The 24,766-nt window shown below is 31.3% G+C and overlaps 1 protein-coding gene across 2 annotated transcripts in view; it reads left to right on the top strand.

Moving 5' to 3' along the window:
• The window catches only part of FSTL5 (follistatin like 5), an 814,279-nt gene that overhangs the window by 684,693 nt on the left and 104,820 nt on the right, over positions 1-24,766 (top strand). For both annotated transcript variants that reach the window (XM_054485700.1, XM_063664253.1), the window contains 2 exons: positions 2,714-2,740; positions 13,019-13,137. In XM_054485700.1, the coding sequence (XP_054341675.1) occupies positions 2,714-2,740; positions 13,019-13,137 (146 nt within the window). The remainder of the gene's footprint in view (positions 1-2,713; positions 2,741-13,018; positions 13,138-24,766) is intronic.

Raw genomic sequence — 24,766 nt, 5'->3', positions numbered from 1 at the left:
AATTTTTTGGGTTTGAAGATTTATATATTTGCATGTTTACTTGTTGTCTGAAAATGCAGAAACAATCTCTGCTTATCGGAACAGATTTACAGAGTAGAGTGAGGCTTTTTGTTTTGTAGTTTACTTTGTGGCCACCCTTGAAGATCTGTCAATAAAACTGGAAAATGCTTTCTGTTTCTGTAGTAAAACAATCATTATAAATACAGTAATTCAATCTTGATAACTGTATTGTTAAAACTTTGTCTTTATTTTTCTTCATTTTTCAAATATTGAGAGTGATGTTAAAGAAACAGACCGAGATTGTGGATTTATTTATTTTACATCCAACCTTAACAGTTTCTGTCTCCTATTTTAATACTATGTTTTAGCTTATGTAATTTTAAATTCAGTACGTAGTGCCTTGAATTTTATCGTATCTGATATTAGCATTGCAAAGTCTGTATTTTTTGGTATTTATTCCTACATGACTGCCAATCTTAAAAATGTCTCTGTACTTAGTTCTAATGTCCTTACTCCTTTAAAATAGTGGTGCTTTGATATGCCACTAGAATTTTTCACATGCTTCTTTTCTATCTGGAAATTAAATCATGCTCTTCACTTCATTTATTCTTACTCATTTCTCCGACTTCACCTTGATCGTAATTAGAGAAGTTCCCCCTGTTTAACAATGTCTAATCCACCCAACAAATGCATTCACATTACTATGTTTTTCTCTTCTATGACACACTAAATTCATAACTTTGAATTTTTTTCTGTCATCATTTGATTACTTTTTGTCTCCCCAATTAGAGTATAGGCTCTATGGGCACAGAGATTGCCTGTTCTAACCTGTGTATGTGAGTGCTGAATACATCTAACACATGCTAGGTACTCAATTGGTACTCAGCAAATGAGTGGGTGGAGATATAAGGAAACACATGCTTTGTTATTTTTTTATAGGCCAGAGAAAGAATTATAAGTCTAATCATAGTTCAACCTTTCCTAAAACTACAAAAAAATCCACTTCTTTTGCATTGTGTGTGCAGACTTACTCGATTTTATCATGAATAAATTCTCCAGCTTTATTTTTTTAAACCAGTCTTACCCGCCAAATACACGAAATTACTTGACATATTCTCTCAATATGTTGTGATGCTTCTGGTTGGTATACCTTGAACATATTTTATTTTTTCCTCATGTGTGGAATAACCTCTCTAGCCCCCTACACCGCACAGCACTCTTGTAAGTTTTGGTAATATTACATTTCTTGTTCAGCACCATCTCAATGAAGCTGTCCCTCCAGTACCCAACCTCTTCTCATAGATGATCATTCTGTCTTGTCCACATTTGCTGAATTTGAAATTTGCTTCTTCCCTCTTATTTATTATATGTTTGTATTTATTTGTTTTCAAGGTTCTCTTTCCTCCTATGTCTATAACCTCTCCTTGAGAATAAGATTTGTCTTTTTATCATTTTATAACATATTTAGTTGACAAATATTGAATATGTTTAAGATGAAAAGATGATGTATATATTATGTAATGATTATCACAATCATTAACACATCCATCACCACCCACATTGTACATTACATGTTCAGAACTTACTCATCTCATAATTGAAAGTTATACTTTTTTTGTATTTGTTCAAAGTGCACTGCAGGCACAAGAACAACAGTACAAAATGTGCTACAGGAATGCACACATCATGTATTTATATTTGAATAAATATCATTAAGGAATTAAAAACTAAAAATTGCAAATGTTTACCATTAATAATTAATTTTTTAATGAAATATAGCAGATGCTGAAAACTGCGTGACTTGGGCCTTAAGCCGTAAGTGAGGAGTGCTAGACTTCATTCTTGGCTCTAAAACATACACATGTGGGTTCAGTTGAAAAAAAAAAGTCATTAAGTTTTAATATGGTCAAAATACTGGAAGTAATTTCTGTGTATGAGATTTTCTATTAGTTACACTTTTATGATTTTGCTTTAAGAACATATAGTGTTATTGTAACTTTGAATTATTAAAGAGGCAGGCATTTCCTTCAGAATAGTTTCAACTGGATTTTTTTCTTAATTTCTATCTTAATATATTAGCTCTTTACTGATTAAGTCGCTATATAATATTTTTAAACCTGTGGTTCAAGAACAATTCAATATGTACTAAAAGAAGCAAAGTATACTTAGATCTATTTTGTGACTGTTTTAAAACAGTAAAAACATATACTCCTTAAAAATAGGCCAATTTGTTGTTCAAGATCTTGGATTTACAACAACTCTTCTTGTTCAGGAATATTTCATATTATGTAAAAATATTACATATTGTGATTATTGCAAAATTTAAGAGTATAACTTTTTCTATTAGTAACTTAAATAAACTGTCAACCTAATCGTTTTAACTACTAATGCTTGCTCTAAAAATACATTTCAATTAAACTAACTTAAACTTCCTATTCTTTTCAATGCAGAGTAAAATGTTCTTTGTTTAATAACAAAATCTGTATTCCAAATAAGAATTGGCTATAACAAAAAATGTACAAAGCATTATTAGCTAATTCCAACATGCTATTGTTTTGTTAATTTAAAGTAGCTCACTGAATTAACTTCACTACGTTTATATACACATTCTATCACAGATGTTTGACATCTTTAATAATATTTATATTACCATATAGCAAAAGCTCTCTTTACTTATTTTTCTTTTTCTTCTTTTTCTTTCAACATGCTGCAGTAGCTAACATATTATGGAGAGAAGAAGGTACTAAGTTGAATTATTTTTATGGTGTGACAATTTTGGTTGATTATTATTAGATTTGTTGATTATCTTTTGTATCATTAATTACCTTCTTTTTCATTTTGATTCAATATTTTAATTGATGGTATTTCAATATTTTTGTGTAAGCCTGCTACCATTACACATATTTATTGCTTCTCATCAGCTTGATTAAATATTGATACATAGCCAGAAAGTGTCATTGCAGTATATTGAAATACTTTAAGAGTATAAAATTACATCAAAGAAATAAAAGCAATCTCAGTTAAACATAACTTACATAATAAACTCTGATTAATGAAGAGTAAGAATATTTATAAAAACTGTGCCTTATCAAGGGGATATAATAAATTATATTAAAATCTGAGTTACATACTTGAAGGGCCTGGATTCAAATGTAGTCTTCAAGTTTACAAACAATAGGGCAAGTTACCCTGCACGATCTTCTTATCTCAAAAAGGAATATAGTAGTTGTTAATACTCAGTAGGGTTGTTATCAGTTCTTTAGTTATTAACAGCACTCAATAAACAGTATCCATTTTCATATATTATTGCAATTGTTACTGGTTTTCCTCATTTAGTCACAAAGGCTGGGAAGAATGCGTTTGCCCAGGTACTTAAATAGTCCATCAATTGTGGTTAAATGAAATTCTTAAGAGAAAAATGTCTAAAAGCCATCATTACACTCCTGGTGAGCAATGGCCAAAAATTGTCTTCAAAACCCGCCTTAAACAAAATTTCTCTTCCCTGGTTATAGCTTCCTGTAGGAACCCAAGTCACTGTACCCTGTGAAAGCCAGTCTCAAAGCCTCAAGTAATTCTGGAATTTAGCCATCTCAATTCTGCGCTCAAGGATGAAGCAGTCCACTTATTTTTTTTTTTTTCTCTCTCTCTTAGATCCCGTTGCTCCTTAAATCTTTTGTATGAGCTCCATTAAAACCTGGGTTTATTAAAGAAGTTCTGGTATAACTATACCTTCTATTTTTATTGCATTTCAAATATTTCACCTTTAAATGTACATAATTCACTCGTTAATGAAAGTAGCCTTGACATATCAGGACTGACTTATTTATATATTTATTTATTTGAGGTGGAGTTTCACTCTTCTTGCCCAGGCTAGAGTTCAAAGGTGCGATCTCGGCGTACTGCAACCTCCGCCTCCCGGGTTCAAGCAATTCTCCTGCCTTAGCCTCCCGAGTGGCTGGGGTTACAGGAGCGGGCCACCACTCCCGGCTAATTTTTGTATTTTTAGTAGAGACAGGGTTTCGCCATGTTGGCCAGGTTGGTCACGAACTCCTGACCTCAGGTGATCTGCCCGCCTCAGCCTCCCAAAGTAATGGGATTACAAGTGTGATAATATCTATTAAACAACATTTCATTATATTGTCTTCTTTGTGGGCAAGATTTCTCTGAGCATTTGAAAAATTTGATTTTATTTTATCATTGTAATGGAAGGAATAGCACTTAACGAGTCTGAACCAAGTACTACAGATCTGGCTTTGATGGTTAATTGCTGGGAAAACTTGGATGAGTTATTTTACCTTGCTAAGCCAGATGCTTCCAATACAATATTTGAAATAGAGTTGGCACTCACCTCACAAATCTGTGCTATGCAAATCAACTTAAAGTATGTGGAACAACTCTTTCTTATTTATTAACTTTGGTAACCACCATGAACATTATTAGTTTGTAGTAATTTTTAATACATAATAATAACAATACTCCAGGCCACCCTCAAAAGTATAGAATAGAAGCTTTCAGATTAATTAAAATCATGATGAAATTGATTATATAAAACCAGATTATTTTCTATTTAAAAATGTATTCTGTTAGTTTTTGGAAATTTATACCCTCAGTAATTATTCTCCATCAAGAATAATGTTCTTAGGCGTCACGATTTCATTTGACACATAAAATGTGCTTGACAAAAATAGATACATGGTACATTTTACAGGTACTTTAAATCACATAAAACAAGTGTATGTCTTTGGGTAAATTATTAAAGTCTTTTTTTCTACATACAGTTATCATAAGAGTACTTGTTGTTTCTTGTAATAGGAAACATTTTAAATATAGATAAAAGACAGCACATTTGATTTTGATTCATAGACATCTGTAAGTTATTTTCATAATGCCACAATTACTGGCAAGGCATTACAATAAAAATGATTGCATGTACTAATAGTAATAATGGTGACCAGAGAAAATAGACTGGCTTGAGGAATCACTGAACCCCGTCATTGGGTATAAGTATTTCATACAAATAACTAAAATTATAGGTAACTAAATTTTCTAAGGAAATTGTCTCTCCATTTTTACAATTTAGAGTAAAACAACTATGAGCTAAATATTTCTGAGATACACTTTTATTTTCATTCTAGCAGTATTTTGTATTTATATATTTACCTCTTTACCATAGCCAAGAAAAATCTATCTCAGAGAGAATCAATTATAAAACCTTAGAATGTAGGTCATTTAAGGCCAATAATGGAAAGAGTTGAAATGATAATTTCCCTCATAATGCCATTTAACTCATCTATAAATGTTAAACCTATGTTATTTTTATATTAATAATTATAAAATTATTTTTTAAAACATGAGCATCAGAATCTAGTGAAGAGTTTATACTCTAAATAAATTTAACTGAATTTAATATGTATTATCTTACCAATCTCATCAATATATAAACTTGGAATGCAATGTCTTCTACTTCTGTGGGCTCCACTTTCAGCTTTTCTACTCATCTTTATATTTTACAGGAGTATAAAATGACAATATTAATAGAGGAAATATCTCACTTATTTGTTGACAAATATTTTAAAGAGCCTATTAAAACACATTGAAAACATTGGAAATTCATAGATGAATAAGATCTAATATCTGCTCTAAAGAAACTTTCAATCTAGAAGGTTCAAGCCTGAACCATTCTTACTGAAAAGTGGTTTTACTATATATTAAATAATAGATGCAATACATTTAAATATACATGCATTAATATATTTTACATACACATTAAAATATTCAGTATGATTGGTTTTCATTTTCAGTATATTTATGATATTTATAATTAAATATAATTTAATAAAGTATTTTCTAATGTTTATTTTGTGGGCAATTAGATTATGTTATGAGGTCAAAATTCATAATATATGTTTTGGATTATATAGGCAATGAATTATACTAATTTAAATTATTTGATTCACTGAAGGATTTATATAAATTTTACATATGCTAGTTTCAATCTCCAAGGAGAGATTTAGGATGAGTCAGTATATAACATGGGATTTTAAAAATTTATTAGCACATGAATTATTTTGATGAATATCTCCAGGATCAATATTGAGTAGAACATAACATACTTTGGGAAACACCAGTTTCATATGATATTTGAATAATTTAAAAGCAGAAAAAACATTTCATATTCAGGAAAATTGCCTTTTTTATTCTTTCTAAATATTTATGTATCTATTCACACAAAAATATGTTATAGAAACATTTAAAATAAATTACTATTTAGTTGGGCTAACTAACACCAAACCAAAAAAAATACAAATAGAAATGTAGTGAAATTATACAACAAAGTTAATATTACATTACACTTCATGATTGGTTTCATAATCTGTAATACAAGGTTTCCAGTGTCATCCAGTTGGGGGAAAACAGATTTAAAAACAGGCCACCTTAGCTTCTTCAGCCTAAAATTATTTAAAATTTCATTACCCACAAAAAATGTACACTGCCAGGGAGGTTGGGAAATACAGAAGACTATACAGCTACTAAGTGTGGTTCAAAAACCTCTGGTATAACTATTTTTTTACAGAAAAGAATAAAAGACTACAAACTGGGTTCAGTGTATACTGCTCGGGAGATGGGTTCACCAAAATCTTACAAATCACCACTAAAGAACTTACTCATGTAACCAAATACCACTTGTTCCCAAAAAAACCTATGGAAACAAAAAAAAATTAAAGTAATTACTACCTCAAAATAATACTGAAATAATATTTAAAATGAAAAAGGTCAGGATGTGGTGGCTGATACCTTTAATCCTAGCAATTTGGGGGGCCGAAGAGGGAGGATTGCTTGAGGCCAGGAGTTTGAGAACAGCCTAGGCAACATAGTAAAAACCTGTCTCTACAAAAAATTTAAAAAAAAAAAATTAGCCTGGTGTGATGGCTCCTGAGCCTGTAATCCCAGCTACTCAGAAGACTGAGGTGGGAGGATCGCCTGAGCTCTGGAGCTCAAGGCTGCAGTGATCACTCCATTGCCCTCTATGCCACCCACCCCACTGTCCAAACGGAGTGACAGAGCAATATCCTGTCTCAGAAATAACAGGGCCTATAAAAGTAATAATATAAAATAAATAAAAAGAAAAAGACTTTTCACAGAATAAGTCTTCTGAATACATGAGATTTAGTCATAGCATTGGGGGGAGGGGAAGACTATGCTTTCTAATGGCTAGTACATGATGCAATTAAATTAAATCACAATCAATCTGTTGTTATTTCTACTGGCCAGTTCACTAACCAGTCTGCTAAAAACTTATGTCACTCTAAGCTTTTTAAATCATTTTACAATTTTTTTAATCAAAAATTTGATCTTGCAAGCGATATCCATTTGTAGCAATATCTATATATGTGCACATGTACACACAAGTATATAATGACATCGGCTTAAATTATATATGTGCATGTGTGATACACATGTGTGTGCATAGATATAATTATGTATGATTTCAACCAATGCCATTTATAATGCAAACAAATATTCTATTACATTATAACATTTGCCCTGCTAATTAGTGTGTGAAGTTAATAGTGAAGATTTCCATTCACTGTTTTTCAGTACACCTTTGGAAGTTAAGGAGATTGTATACTTACTCAAAAAGACTGGTTTTAGATAATATCACTCTGGCCAATATACATAGTGGTCAGATTCTACCCACTTCCTGGATTGACAGGGCCTAAAAAAGAGCTTGACACACTCACTCCCAAAAAACTTTCTAGCAAGAATGAAAGGATAAGCAAGTCTTGTTCTAGTTGAACATAATATAAAGACTTTATTGAGGTGCAATGGTATGATTTTGCTCTGTGTACTAAGACAATTTTATCTCCAAAGTCAGGATATAGTGAATGAGAACATTCATGAACCAAAAATCTATCCATCCTGAGTTATTCAGTGAGAAATACAATGCAGACAATCTATTCTTGCCTATATTATTCTTTATCTAAAGATGGGAGATTTCTTCTATATTTCAAAAATATGCATACCTTTAGGATCACTTGAAAGTAAAAAGGATAATATCAACAAATGAAGGATTTTGTATAACACCATAATTTATTGAAACACCTTTAATTGGCTACCAAATCACTACATCATACACTTATAACTTCTCATGGACTATAATATGAATGCAAAACTAATGACAGTTAAGTCAGAGGAAGAAAAACATCACAAAATCTTTTTTATGATGCACATAAGCGTGCATCCAATAATCAGAAATTAATCAAATTGTATTGCTAGTGTAGATTACGTAGTATATATCCACTGTATATAATAAGTAGTATAACTATATTTCACAATACACTACTGTTCTTGAGTGGTTCCCATTCCCAAAGGATTGAGATAAGAATGTGCATTATATCCATTTTTTTCTCAGTCCATTTCATGTATTTAAGGGTACAATATTGATTAGAAAATCCTCTGGGAAATACTTCTGTCTTGTAAGACTGCAGGAGTAATTCTTGCTTATGTCTTTTCTGTGTATAGAAGAAAAAGCAGAAAGAAAGCTCTCAAGGAACACACAAATTATGGATAACTTCTAGAGTCACTATACTCTGTTAGATTAACAATCAACCCAAAAAAAGACTAAGCACTTGTGTCTGCCTTCACCAGAGCTTGAAAAAGGAAAAAAAAAAAAAAAATCTGCACATGTTCCCGATCTTTACCGTGTCTAGAGTAGTGTAGAATCTTTCACTGAAGTCAATAATGTTTGTAATATACTTCACCACAATGCATTCATGAAGAGAGAAGTAATGATCACCACTACTCAAACTTTTTGAGACTCCGGACCCCTTTACAAACTTAAATATTGAGAACTTAAAGAACTTTGTGTTTGGTGGGGGAGAGACGTATCTCTATCTACTAATATTTAGTATTAGAAATGGAAATAGAAATTTTTAAAATATGCATTTATTAACTTGTTAAAATAGCCCTAATAAACCAATTACATGAAGCCATAAATAGCATATTATCTTTTTAAAGCTACGTTTTCAAACAAATAAAAGGTAAAACATTGTTGACATTTTGCAAATCCTTTAACTGTTAGGCTTAATAGAAGATGCTGGATTCTTACATCTGCTTCTGCATTGAATTGTTGTGATATCTCACATAACATTCTACTTCATGTAGCCTGTTGAAAACTAAACCCTACATTAAAAATAATAATAATACAAGAAAAAATGTGAATGACATCTTAGTAGTATTAGGAAAACAGTTTGGGCTTGGCCCAAAATCATACCATTGCACCTCAATAAAATCTTTATATTATGTTCAACTAGAACAAGACTTGCTTATCCTTTCATTCTTGCTAGAAAGTTTTTTGGAAATGAGCGTGTCAAGCTCTTTTTTAGGCCCTGTCAATCCAGGAAGTGGGTACCATCTGAACACTATATATATTGGCCACAGTGATATTATCTAAAACCAGTCCTTTTGAGTAAGTATACAATCTCCTTAACTTCCAAAGGTGTATTGAAAAACACTGAATGGAAATCTTCATTATGAACATCACACACTAATTAGCAGGGCAAATATTATAATGTAATAGGATATTTGTTTGCATTATAAATGGCATTGGTTGAAATCATACGTAATTATATCTATTCACACACATGTGTATCACACATGCATATATGCCAAATTTAAGAAATGCTTTACTAGAAAATTAAAGTTGATCTTTTAGCTGGCTCAAGGATTCTGGGAAAACAGAACTTAACATTTTATATCATAGAAAATTAAAATTGAGCATATATGGGTTTGAGGAGAAATGAGAATAGTTATCAAAGTCTGGTTATATACCATGTCACCATTTGGTTTTTTCAGTAGTGTTATAATGAATAGATACCTGCAATAAATAAATAAATAAATAAATAAAAAAGTTACCATTTCTTTGAAATCTTGCTGTGTGTGTTACTCTGCTAAATATTTTACATTCTCCAACTAATTGAAATCTTACAACAGCTGCATGACATAGTATAATTATTATCTTTAAATTTCATATGGGGAAATTATCACACTGTCTAACATTCTCACGGTAAAAGAGTAAGTGCTATAGCTATTATTTGCCTCTGATCTGTCTGAATGCGGAGAATGAAATTTATCATCCCTCTTTGTCATATTTTCTTATCCCTACACTTGTCAAAAAATATAATATATATAAATTTAGTAGTTAGTAAAAATCTATACAAATATATTATTTTCTTTTTACACATAAAGCTAATGAATGTCCCAAATGAAAATATGCATTGTGTCTTCAGTTTCCAACATCTCCATCATTAGGTCGTTTATATTCCTCTTTGCTGAGGATAATCTTAATAAATTTACATGTGCACAATATCAAAGCAGCAAATTGAAAGAGAAACACATCAGGTCATATGTTCAGATCATAAATTCTGCTGCAAAAATTCTAAATAAAACTTTTGAGGAAGAAAATAATGCCTTGCAAAAATGTAAATGGCAAAATATCTAGTCTTATGAATGACGGGGACTCGCAGAGACCATTAAAGGTAGTGGAAAAGTTTTATTTCATAAGCTGAGTTACCAATATATAGGCATTTATTTTATAATTGCTATTTTAATTAATGTAGTTGTATTTAGTAATTTGTTGGCATTACTGTTTCATAAGCACTAAGAATTTACAGTCTCATTGAAAACAGTCAAATAAAAAACTAAATCTTGACTAATAATATCTGTATTTCTTCAGTAACTTGTAACCTGAAAAGTAGTTTATGCTTTGTAAAAATGTTCATGTGTAACTCATATTTTAAAAGACAATAAAATATGCTCTAGAACCTGAAAGAGTGATTTGGATGGATTAAGTGATATTTAGTGGAAAATATAGCTCACAAATTCCACCAGTGCAACAAATCATAGTAGAATCCCACTGACTCTTTTCTGTGTAGAATATGGTAAAACAACCTAATAAAAGTATGCATAGTGGTAAGGGAAGGAAATATTTCAAGAAACATGACAAACAATCTGGACTTAAAGTATTTGTCAGGCCCAAACACATTCAAATTCATAATTGTCGAACGGTATTTTGGCGAAGTTAAAGAAGGGTAGTCATATTCACTGAAAAATGTTAAGAGCTTAGTAATGAAAATCAAACATAGTATGTAACAGACACAAATGAAAATCAGACACCACATTATGGCTTTGTCATATTCATAAGTTTCAACATCAGTATTCAGAAACCAATAATGTTAAATTGATAGTTATTGATATGTTAATGTTTACATGGAGGCTTTGCTGATACAAATCAAAAAGCTTTGGCATAAATACTTACGTGCTTTGTTTCGGCTTTCTCTTTTGTGCATGTAATGTTTATATTCCTTTAAACACAACTATGATTATAAATAATAGCTGACAATTATTAAATTTTATTTTATATAAAATGTGACTCGAGTTTAGTTCTGGCCACTTCTGCTACTGTTCAGGAATATTCCATCTTTATGTATTGCTCTCTGGAATGATAATGGATAATTAACTATTAAAGATTACATCTATTAAAATAAAAGTACTGAGAATTATTTATAAAATAATAAGATGTATCAAACAACCTGGAGTAATTTAAAGTATATATGTATTATTATAAATAATTTCATGTGCTAAAAGAAAAATTGTATGCACACTATATATAAACATGAATAAAGTAATAGTTTAGTTTGTATACATTTTTCTCTAAATCGTAGGAATATATGGATACATAGTTATATGTGAAAAATTGTTGACTTTTTATTCCCTAGAAACATATAAGATGTAAGATTAAATATGACTTAAGTTCAATAAACACATATTTTTTACAAATCAACAAACTGTTTTTGTGATTCTCAATAGATGGAAAACCCAGGCTGAACCTTCCAGGAGATCACAACTGAAAAAAATTAATAATGCTTATAAAATTATTTTTTATTTAAATAAATTATCTTTCTCTTTACAGATGTTTTTAGAATGTAAACATTGTAAGCAACAATGGTTTGATTTTCCAGTCAAGATTTTAATATTACTGCTATCTTTTAAAGAGAGCATGCTATCACTGAATTATGTAAGATATAATTATATTGAATAAATTTGACTGTGTAAACCAATGCAACAGGTCAAAAGAGCTACGTAGGCGAGGACCAGAAAAGGAAGGATTACAAGAGCTCAGGGCTGGCCACATTGGAACAGGGGAGAAGCAGAGGAAACAAAGAGAACAGGTGTTCATGAGTATGTGGAAGTTCCCTGGGCTCAGGCTTTAACTTACACAGGTTTCAAACTAGCCTCCTGCACCCATTTAGACATGGATTTAGAAAGTGGGGGGAGTTGAATTTCTGAGATACCACACATCCAGATCTGTAGTGTGAAAAAGAAAAGTATGATTTAAACATTAAATTAAGATTTTTCAAAGACCTTAATTTGTTTTAAGGTATAGAAATAGACCTCCCAAATTGCCAATATTAAAACTAATATGTAAGACCTCTATTTAGAATTATTTTGACAAAAATTAGTTTAAGAAAATTTATATTCTACAAAATCTAGGACATTTGGTCTCTTTCTTCCTAAAAATCTTTATATAAACCAAACTCCTGCAAATAAATTAAACTTTTCATAGTGAACTCTAATAAAAGTAGTAAAATAAATTTGATTCTTCAGAAAGTACTTTTACTCCTTAATCAACATGTACATTAAGTGGGGAAGGTCTCCAACATAATCTATGTATCAAGAGTTTATATCCCTATTTATAATTGTTTTAAACTATGAAACATTTATTTAATTATATTAAAGAAACCACTAAATTGCAGCACAGGAAGAATGAAGTGTAATGTCTGCATAATATCACAAAGTGGTGTGAGTATACAGTAAGGGTCCCATATGGTTTGCTTTATTAACATTACACAACTTCGAAAATTGGTCTCCTGCTAAAGATATGAGAGGCAGTGAATTTTGGTTGTAAAGGTTTATGGTAATTATATTTTGAACATTTAAATGTGTTTTTATTCCTAAGGTCTGGGAATTGGGAACATGTTCTATGTTTTTTATGAAGATGGAATCAAAGTGATACAACCCATAGAATGTGAATTTCAGAGGCACATTAAGCCAAGTGAAAAGCTCCTTGGATTTCAGGCAAGTATCTAAAAAGTTCCTTTGACGTTTCACGCAGAAATTTTGTTAAGTAGAATTACATTTTGGAAATATAACAAAACCTATACGTATATGAGACTCGTGTTGGAAGAAAATTATGAAACCCATGATGTTCAGTGTTATTCTTTTTAGGTTTTATATCTGAGGAGGAAAATAATATATTATGTATTCCTAAGAATTTGCTTGTAATTAAAATGAAGGTAAGAAAAGTGAAATACTAGGGATGAACACGAACTGCAATAGCTTTGCCTGCTCTCCAATTTAGAATACCTCCTGTACTTGTAGGTAATATTTAAGAAAATAAAATAAAATATCCTGTAAATAATCTGGTGGGAAGCTGGTGTATATTAGATGCTTTATAAATGTAAAACCACTTTTATTCTTCATCTCATTCTTCATGAGGTCTCATTGGAATGGACAATTCAGATAAATAAGGGAAAATATCAAATTTTTTCAAATCCTCATTTCAGCCTACCAGTAGGCAGTGTTGCTGTCATATACTAATACATGGAGACAATAATTTATACCTTAAATCTATGCCCTAGAATGAAAAGAAGGAAAAACATTATGAGAGGGGATAATATAGGTCAGTTTCCTCCTGGATATTATGTAGGACAAAGAAATATAATGTCCTTTTATTTAAAAATATTTCAGCCATAGGCTAAATTATTAAGTAAAATTCTTACCATTTTGGTTAAGTTATAACTTAATTATACATGCAAAAAATCTTAAATTGCACATGGAATTTTATTTTATTTTATTTTATTTTATTTTATTTTAAGACAGAGTCTTGCTCTGTCACCCAGACTGGAGTGCAATGGCGCGATCTCGGCTCACTGCAACCTCCGCCTCCTGGGTTCAAGCAATTCTCCTGCCTCAGCCTCCCAAGTAGCTGGGATTACAGGCACGTGCCTCCAAGCCCGGCTAATTTCTGTATTTTTCGTAGAGACGGGGTTTCACCATATTGGCCAGGTTGATCTCGAACTTCTGACCTCATGATCCACCCTCCTCAGCCTCCCAAAGTTCTGGGATTAGAGGCATGAGCCACTTCACCCGGCCCTATTTTCTTTTATAATCTTACATTATCATTATTAAGTCAGTCTTTGAATAAGTTGTGTTTATGTGCATATATGTATGTAATACATAAGCACATGAATAAAAACAAATTATTGCTGATAAAAGAAATAATTAAGCCACACTCATATTTTTACAAAAATATTCTGAATAAGAAATATGGACTAACATGCAGATATAGGTAGTGTGGTGTTCAATATAAATATTATTATTTAAATCAGAGCAAAATAATTTTATAGGAGAGTGTTTCTCTCTGATTTCTACAGAACTAGCAGTTTTGCAGCTAATGACACACGTCTTGGCTATATCACAGAATTTGAAACTTCAATTATTAATACTAATAAGATAGGCTGTGAAATCCGTACTCTTCATCACAAAACTATCACTTCAGGAATTTGATTTGCAAATTTAGAGACAAAGAATGTTCTTCCTGCACCACATGTGTGCTATTTCAAGGTATCAGTAAATGCTTCATTACTATGTGACTCAAGTCTTAAAGAGCATGCTTTCCCAGAACATTTCTTGACAGCTCTGGGTGAGTTAATTTAATCACTTGGAATCTCAAGTAAAAAAAAACAAGCAAAAATTTGATGTGACAGTTTTGCAACATGTCAGGGCAACAAGGATGTGAGCATTATTTACCTGAATTTCTCTCTTTAAAGCTTTATAATACTCAGATGTCCTCCTAAAACAACTAAAGAAAAACAATGTAGAATTGTGTATATTTATTTCTCTATGTATACACATATTATTTTTCTATATATCCAATTAAATGTGTATATTTATCTATGTATACATATATATGTATATGTATAGAGACATAGAGATGTAGGACAAAGCAATGTGATGTATACAGGTCTCTCTATGTATACATATATGTTTATGTATAGATACATAGAGAAATAAAGATACATAATATATTAATAGATACAGAGAAAAATTATATATACAAACTATGTATAATTTTCTGATAAGAAATTAAATATTAAAGAGGAAATAGAAACCAAATATCAATGATGACAACTTTAACTTATTTTCTTCAGACAGTGAACCCTTATCCACAAAGATACAACAACAGCGACAAAGCAGAGATAACTAGTTACTAATAACTAATCTGCTATATCAGATTTTTAAAGTCACAACCCCTGGAAATCTACAGTCATATCGCATGTGAGATAAATATTATAGAATATGAAGTTATTCTAGAAACATATACTTCAATATTAAAATACATGCAAGGATAGAAAGTTTGCATTCCTATACTATATTAAAAAGTTTATAAAGGTTTCTGTACTCTTATGGAAGAGTAATAAAAGGATTAAAAAGAAAAGGCTGTTGCATTTTTAAGAAAGGAGAATACTATCAAATAGTATTTTGGTTTTGAAAACATTTATGACATTTTTACTGCATTGGATGTTGAAATTAAAATACAGCTCGAAATTTAAGGTGACCAACATTTTGTAAAGAACCAAGAATAATATTTTAAAAGGGAATTGTTATAACTAATTTCTGCTTATGATTTTTAAATACAGAATATATGGAGAAACACTCATGATATAAAAGAAAGATATTTCTTATGTAATTATTATATGCCACATATATGAAAAAAGGCTAGAGTAAATTAAACTCATTTTATATTACTCTGTCATTTTTCATTCCTTAATGTAAAATAAGCTTAAATATTTGGAATATATATACACAAATACTGTCATGTACATACAAGTATACAGCAATAGAATGAGAAGTGCATTGATGATGTTATGCTTTGAGAATAAGTGTTGAACTAAATAATTTTTATATGAAGGTAATATTTTCTACATTTAAAAACAAGATAGATAGCAATTCAGATTGTGGAAGTTATTTGGTGCTACATTCTCTTAAGAATATATTTCTAATTACAAAGTAATTTCATGAGAAATTTGTTGAATATTATGCAATCAGAAAATATTTATCCAGAAAAGCAGAATCAATAAGCTCTCCATTTCTATCTCTGTCTGTACCTCTACTGCTACCACTACCTCTATCACTACGTTTCCCTCTATTTCTCTCTTTTGATCTCTATCTCTATCTCTATCTCTGTCTCTATCTCTATCTCTGTCTCTATCTCTATCTCTATCTTTTTCTGTATCCATCTCCTGTATATAGAGTTTTATTTTAAGGAATTGGCTCACACAACTGCAGGTGGGATATGTCAAGTCCAAAATTTGCAGGGTTTGCCAGCCAGCAGGAAATTCAGATAAGAGTTGATGTTGCAGTCTTAAGTCCAAAATCTACTGGTGAGGCCATCAGTCTGGAAACCTACACAGGAGTTGAAGTCGTAGTCTTGAATCTTAAATTCATAGAGCAGGCTGGAAACTCAAGCAGGATTTCTATGTTGAAGTCTTAAGGTAGAATTCCTTCTTTTTGAAAAAACCTTAGTCTTTGCTCTAAATTACTTCAACTGATTACAGGAGGCCCATAAACATTATGGAGGGTAATCTGTTTACTTTAAGTCAACTAATTATAAATGCTAATCACCACACAAGCATCTTCACAGCAAAATCTAGACGAGTGTTTGGCCGAACAACTGGGCACCATAGGCTAGCCATGCTGACATATAAATCAACCATCACATCTTCCTATCTCTTGTAGTCAAGGATTAAGTTTGATTAGTGTTTGTATTCTCAACATGCTCCGTACAACATCTTACATATGACAGGCCAAGAAACATTTGTTAAATGCATTTAACAAAAATTCCATTGCTTTGAGCCTTAGTTCTTCATTGTTTTATGCATTCTCTAAGTTTAAAAATGTATACATCTAACTCTCTCTCCACCTTAATATTTCTCCTTAATTTACAATTGCCATGAAACAATATTCTTCTTTCAATGTGTTTATGAAAAATGTTTCATAGAGTAATTTATCATTGAATTGTTTCAGAGTGACTCTAACCTCATGGATCTATTAATTCAGGATCACACAGTGAAAAGTTCCTGTGTAAATGCACTGTATATGAGTTTTTAGTACAGAAAAAACGCTAATGTGTTTCATTTTAGAAGACAGATTTCTTGAGTACCAGTGGTGGAAATGAGTCTTTTGGAACCATTTTTCCCATGAAAAGGGATTAAATATGAATATAATATTTTTCAAATTCATGGTCGACATTAAGAGAGAGTAGCAGTGTACTTCCCAATATAACTCATTTATCAATAAAGTTTAGATAAGACCTGATATATTTAGAGTATAGAATCAAATCTCTCAGAAAATGGTATTTGCTTGCTGTAAATAAAAACTCAATTTTGGTGCAATGTCAGATTACATTAGGTTTCAGCTTTTGATAGTGAGTTGGTGAGGATATATACAACAAACTTTTAGCTATTTTTCATCTTTTATTCCATCTTGTTATGTAGCTTTACTAGATATGATTATTTCTATATTTATCCTAGTTGTACACACGATTTCATCTTGTCACCTAGAGTATGAACTTCAAGCAAATAGAATTCTATTTCAGACTTATGGATTCAGAAGTCAAACTGAAAAGGAGTTTGGAAAAATGTTTAAAATTACAGGCTCAAAAACAAGCTTTCCCAAGATTACCAACTTTGTTACTCTTCTGGTTTTCTACTACTGTTCCATCCTTATCTATCACTTTTTTATTCTTTGATACTTTTTCATTCAGTCACCTTCTTTGCTTGTTATAGATCTAGCTGCTGCTCTTCACATATGCCATGGTATTACTTATCATTTAATGGGTCCTAAAATAACTTTAAAGAAGACCACATGTCTTATTATGCATATGTCTTATATTGTGGAACCTGAAAGATCTATTACTGATCTGTTGTTGTTGTTGTTGTTTTGTTTTATTGAAACAGGATCTCACTCTTTCGCCCAGGTTGGAGTGCAGTGGTGCATTCATAGCTCACTGCAGTCTCAAGTTCCTGGGCTCAAGTGATCCTTCACCTTAGCCTCGTGGGTAGCTGAAATTACAAGTGCACGCCACTGAATCTGATTAATTTTTTTCAATTTTTGTAGAGACGGGACTCGCAAGGTTGCCCAGGCTAGTCTCTAATTCCTGGGCTCAAGAGATTCTCCTGACTTAACCTCTGAAGCTCTAGGATTATAGCCATGAGACACCTCAGCCAGCCTATTCCTGGTTTTAATGCTAACTTAAATGATACTGAACTGTAGAACTGAACTCATTATACTTTATACAGGGAGTCTGGTGTAAGTCTCCTCTAAAATGTCTGTTATCCAGGTTTGGTGTTTCCACAAACCAAAATTATTTTACCTTTATAAACTACTGTTACCAGTCTGTTAGAAAATAATTCTTGCTTAGGAACAGGTTGTTTGTAATGTCCAGAATACTTACGTTTCAAGAAATTGAAACTGAGATTAGAAATTGGGAAGCTCAATGGTCCACATTTCTTTCTCTGCTGTTGTTGTCCTTTATCTCAAACAAAGCAGCCTTCAGGGTGTTCATCAATTCCCTTGTTCTGTTTCTAGTCCACTTATACTTCTGCAAACTTGGTCCTCAAAAATAGTCATTTGAAATACCAGCCTCTTTACATGATGCAAACAATTCATTCCCCCATGAAGCCAGTGAGTAATCTTTTGAATACAACACCACTGTCTTTCAGAAAGGGAATCAAAATGTTTCCCCACTTTTTTTTTCCTCAGGGTGTCTCTTTTCAAACATGGCTTAACTTACAGAGAGTTATACAGTGATAAAAATGTGAGCTTTAGTCCCTTTGTGGTTATAATGATATCCTGCAAAGAGCTTCCTGAAGAGAGGAATGTAAACTACTTCTAACTATTCCTTAGAAGATTATTCTGTAGATTAAAAAAAAATGAATTTAAGAAATCGGTGCTTGACATCGTAGATGTAAAGAGGTCTTACAAAGCTTCCTTAGTAATCACACTGTTATATAATTCTCACTTTGTGTTTCTGTTAGGCTTTAATATGCAAGCCTAAAATTGGGGGTAACAACAGTGGAAAGCTTATAAAAGTAATGGAGTTGCATAGCATTATTAAGTGGGCCAAGCAGCATATGAAGTCCTTTCAAGAGATTATCGATAACAAATAGCCAAGGTATTTGGATGAATGCGATCAGAATGTTGTGTGTCTCAGATAATCCATCGACAACATTTTTATATGACGAATAAGGACTCACTTATACGCATGTAAAAGTGCATTCCGCACACTTTACAAATAAACGTGTTTAAGGTTATTTAGATTTTTCAATAGAAACTTCTTAAAGGTAAAATTGAAGATTTTGACGGAAAAAAATATTGATACAAATATATTTAAACATCAAAACCTTTTACTTGAGGTTTACAAAATCACACAAATCTATCATATTAGATGTGTCTTAAAGAATACTTAGTCTTTTCATCCAAGATTTATTTTAACACAAAAAAGTACCTATTTTTTCAAGGTAACATAGTCTCATGGCAAATATAAAATAAAACAAAAGATTTTATTATAAAATATAGTAGATTATTCCTTCATGTCCCCCTATGTCTAGTTCCAGCTCATACAATCAATTGCTACATTTAATCACTAAAAAAAGTAGTTAGTGATGATATTTCTTGAATTATCAATATTAAATATTATCTGTTGGTGTTCTTCTATGAGAGACAATAATTTTGCTTATACAAGTCTAATAACTTTTTCTTTCTAAATATATTGAAATATATATAATTATTTTGCATACTCATGGATTAGATTTACAATTTTAATGATTAAATCTTTATCTTTTATTTTTCTCAACATTTCTAAAACTTTTCATTTAACTGTAAGTTTCTGAACACTGGCTTAATTTCTCATTGTTTACTTTTGATATTTCAATAATACTTCTCACAATTTCAATTTAACAGTGAAGACATCCATTTCTTTAAATTTTTTTTCCATTTTTTAAAAAGTCACAAATATCAGTTTGGAGGTGGTGAGGGAAGGAAAACATACTACAGGAAATTGTGTTTCAATTTTATTTTACTAAATGTTTGTATTGGTAAATATTAAAAATTAACTCTTCAGTATTTTAAAATATATTTACATTTCTCCATGTACTATATAATTATTTTATATACCATGTTGTCTACATGGAAATTAAGAAAGACTTATATAATAAGAATTACAATTAAAATAGCTTAAACTTCAAAATTATCATTCATATTTTAAGTACTTAAGCTACCGACTTATTGCCCATTATAACTCGTTTTTTCTGTGTTAGTCATTTATTTTCAAAATGTTGTTGATCCAGTTTTAGAGGACATATGATGGGTTGTTTGGCAAATTAATGGCAGAGTCAATATTTCATCTAGAACTCGCCAAACAACAACATAGTTGTACCATGAGCTATGCTATCTACCTATTTTTAAATTTTAGAAAACAACAGAATTAAAGCAGCTGCTGTTTTCATGTAAATACATATTACATATATATGCATATATACACGTTAACAGAAAGTTATACTAGAAGTTAATAATAGACATACATAATATTTATATTTCTGGCTATATTTTAAAATAAACATTTCATAGTATACCTCTACAGTAGTGTACAGATGAGATCTAAATTTGACCCATTTAATATTGACTTCCAAATTATCACTCATGCATTGAGGTTTGTTTACTTGTTTATCCATATTTGGAATTTGCTGTGTGTCAAGCATTGTGATAGGCAGGAGAGAGAAAATAATAACGTAACAGATACATAAATTTTAAGCACACTCAGGTGTAATGGTTGCTCTTACAGACAGATGTACACTGAGGACACAAAAAAGGAAATAATACTACTGAATTTCTCCTAATTTAAATATTTTTCAAAAGATCAGGAAACTAGGCTGTTTTAAAGATATAGAAGGATAAAAGGGAGATGAAATTGACATGTGGCTGCATATTGTATAATCCTATTATAAATCTCATTTGTACACCTTTAAAGAAAATGTAACATAAAACACATTTGAAGGGTGCAACTACTGGCAGCATAACTATATTGCCTGAAAACTCTACCAAGTTGTTTCTGCCAGAATGGGGAATGGGATCTATTTGCTGGCTCTCTCTCTTTTTTTTTTTTTTTTTTTTTTGAGACAGAGTCTCGTTCTGTTGCCCAGGCTGGATTTCAGTGGCATGTTCTCGACTCAGTGCAACCTCTGCCTCCCGAGTTCATGCCAGTTTCCTGCCTCAGCCTCCGCAGTAGCTGGGATTACAAGCGCGTGCCACCACGCCCAGCTAATTTTTGTATTTTTAGTAGAGACGGGGTTTCACCATGTTGACCAGGCGGGTCTTGAACTCCTGACCTCAGGTGATTTCCCCACCTCAGTTTCCCAAAGTGCTGGGATTACAGGCATGAGCCACCACGCCCAGCCTATTGGCTCTCTCCTAAGTGTTATTGCTTCCATCCTGAAAAAAGAAGTGATCAGTTCTATCCCATCTCTATTTTAAAGTGAAAAATTAACTCCTTATGATAGGAGCAAGGGAGAATGAGATTATGTGTTTAAAAATCTATGTATCTAGTATCATTTACATTCAAAACTTAACTCTGTAATCTGTGATTTTCACTAAACAGTAGCTAATATAATTTCACAAAAGATATCTAATAGCCGATAGCTCCCTTTTGAACTTATCTGAAAAATTAAGAGAATTAAATAATAGCATACTGATTATATAATCTGTATATATTTCTAAGGATTGACCTTGAACTAAATCACCAGCTCAGGTTTTGTGAATTCTCAATATTATTTTCAAGTTCTTACTCTGAAAAATTTTCCTAAAATGGATAATGTGGCCTGGAACCCTATTTAAATTTTCAGTAAAAAAAGAGCCCAGATAAAATGTAATATTTTATACAATATGATAATAAATATATAATTATAAATGTAATGGACAAAGATAATGTGCCTTTTATTTGTTTTCATCTAAAATGAAGGTAGGTACAGAGCCAAAGTCTTTAAGTAACACATTTCTAAAGATTTAAAAAGATGCTTTTTAAAAAACAAATCTTTTTTATGGTTTTCCTTTAATTGATAAAACATAGCAATAGTATACATGTATAACAATTCTTTGTCCAATATTATTTTACCACATAACTGTAAGAAATCAAATGCAAAGCTCTTTGTAGTCATTCTTATGTAGAACAAATTTATGTGTGAATTACAGTAATGCTTAAAAATTAAACACATATAATTATCTCTGTAAAACATTTATAGTTTTTAAAGATAAATTGATTGCATCTCAGAGTAATTTTTTCAGTCAATAGTAGTCTTGCAAACCTATTAAGCCTTTGTTCCATATAAGGCACTTCTGTGCTAGACAATATGGAAAGATACAAGAACTAAGCACCATCTGTATTGTGAGATTATGTGCCAGAGGAAAAAAAAAGTTTAATTCCTAAGTGATATACTGTACTGAATCAAATGCGGATAATCCAGCAGTCACAAAATCCACCTGATTTATCCTTCCATGTCAACATTTTTTAGTTGGTAGACAGAATGAAATAATCACAGGGAAAGCCTACATATGCATATCTAGAAAAGTAATTAATAAAACCTGTCTCACTCTTCAACTAGGTTTCCAAAAATAGAAATTGCACAACATGTGTTATCAGAACTCGTGTCATTACTAAAAGGAGAGAGAAACATTTAAGGGGGAGAAAGGAGAACTTGTATTATATCGGATGTTCCATCTTCAAACTGTATGATGCTTTTCCTTAAAAGTTTGTTTTCGATTTTTTAATGGATTTGTAATGACAAGAAATAATGAAATTTATTCCACAATAATATTAGAAATTCAGAGGATCGGAGTGAATTAAATCCAACTAGAATTCATATAAAATGTCTTTTAAAAACTAAAATTTTTATTTCAACAGAATTCATGTCTCTGTTTTCCACCCATATGAATAAACCAAATATAATGCAGACTTTGAAATAAAAAATACCTATTAAATGAAAAATCAGGCTGCAAAAATGAATTCTACAAGATAGGATGAAGTACAAAAAAAAAATCTGCATTTTAATTCCTGTGGCCATGTTTTAAAAGCTGCATTAACAAAGTATCCCAAACTCCCTCTTTTCAAAGTTTAATAAAAAGGCTGGATATCTATTGTCAGAAAAATTGTACAGAAAGATGTGTACTTTTGGCATTTCAAACAAATATTTTATTGATTTTTCAATGATAAGAATTTATTAATCAACAGTTGGGGGTCAGTTAACTTCATGTGTTATGTGGTAATTATTTTCTTTAGTTTTAATTTTTTTCCCTAGTTTTAATTTTTTCCCCTCACTAACCAACCTACTAATTGTGCTGTGTGCCACAAGTTAAAGAAAGAATATCGCTGCTCCTATACAATTCAAATATTCGTCATATTGAGGAAAGTTTAAACACATCTAATTCTTTGATTCCAACTTATCCATACTAGGTTTAAATCAGTTTCATCCATAAACCCTCATTGTTCATACAATTTGCAATTACTCGCAATTACTGATATCCATCTAGTAGTTGTCCTATTTCTTTAATTCTTTAATATTGGCTTTCAATTCCAACACCTTTTTGTTAAGCTCTATTTTCTGTTTTTCGGACCTCACTCTAGACCTTTTCTTGATATTTAATTTGCCTTCCCTACTATTCAAATGTATGCCTTTCCCAACAGACATTAAGTGCCTGCCTCTCCTGTTCTCAGTGTCTAATGGCCCCCGGACCTTCCCCCTAGCTAGGATTTCAGCTCCTTTACAGTAATCATAAAAGCCAGAAAAGCAGTCATCTAGTCCTGCATTCAAGAAGCATCTAGCATTTGGTTTTTATGTTCTGTAAGCGTTTGAAATTTAACACCCTACAGTTGTGTCTTTTAAAACTAGCTTTTCTTATGTAATTCAATAGTTTTATAAACCACTATAACATTTTACATTTAAGCAGAGGTGAAATAATTCAAATAATTTTTTTCGTGAAAAAAATTGACAACCTTCTGATTTAATCCTCTCCATTTTCAGGTAAAGAAATGAGAAAGATCAAGTGATTTACTCAGTCACGGGACTGCCAAACGCCAGACAGAGAGAATAAAATTCTCCTTGCCCTATACGCAATAATCATGCCACATTTAAAGTAGCTCTCTGAATCTCTTGAACATGCACAGCAAACTTCCTTCCAAAACATTTGGTAGAATTTAAAAAAAAGTTTGCATCAAAAACATGTAGACTGTTATAGTTTTTGTCAAATGTAGCACATCGATAATTTCCTAGATGAAAATAAGTGGTAACTTTCATTGATCACTTGACCTTTTCAAATATGATTTTATTTACTTCTCACAATAACTCCATGTGATAGGTAGTATTATTATACCCAATTTACCAATGAGTTAACAAGCCTCAACAGGTCTACTTGCACAGATAATATAAGTGCGCCCTTGGACACTACATTAAGGTCTCTTTGTTCTCAAAGCCTGTTTTTTTTAACCTCTCTAATACACTATCTATAAAGAGAAAACAGTGCTCAGCTTATGATAGCATAGTGTCATAAGCTTTGTTTTTATTGTGTTGCTGAAAGACATAATATATTAAAAGAA

Source organism: Pongo pygmaeus, chromosome 3, assembly GCF_028885625.2.
Source record: "Pongo pygmaeus isolate AG05252 chromosome 3, NHGRI_mPonPyg2-v2.0_pri, whole genome shotgun sequence".
Lineage (NCBI taxonomy): Eukaryota > Metazoa > Chordata > Mammalia > Primates > Hominidae > Pongo > Pongo pygmaeus.
The sequence above is the reverse complement of the archived record's forward strand: the minus strand, read 5'-3'. Positions and strand labels throughout refer to the sequence as shown.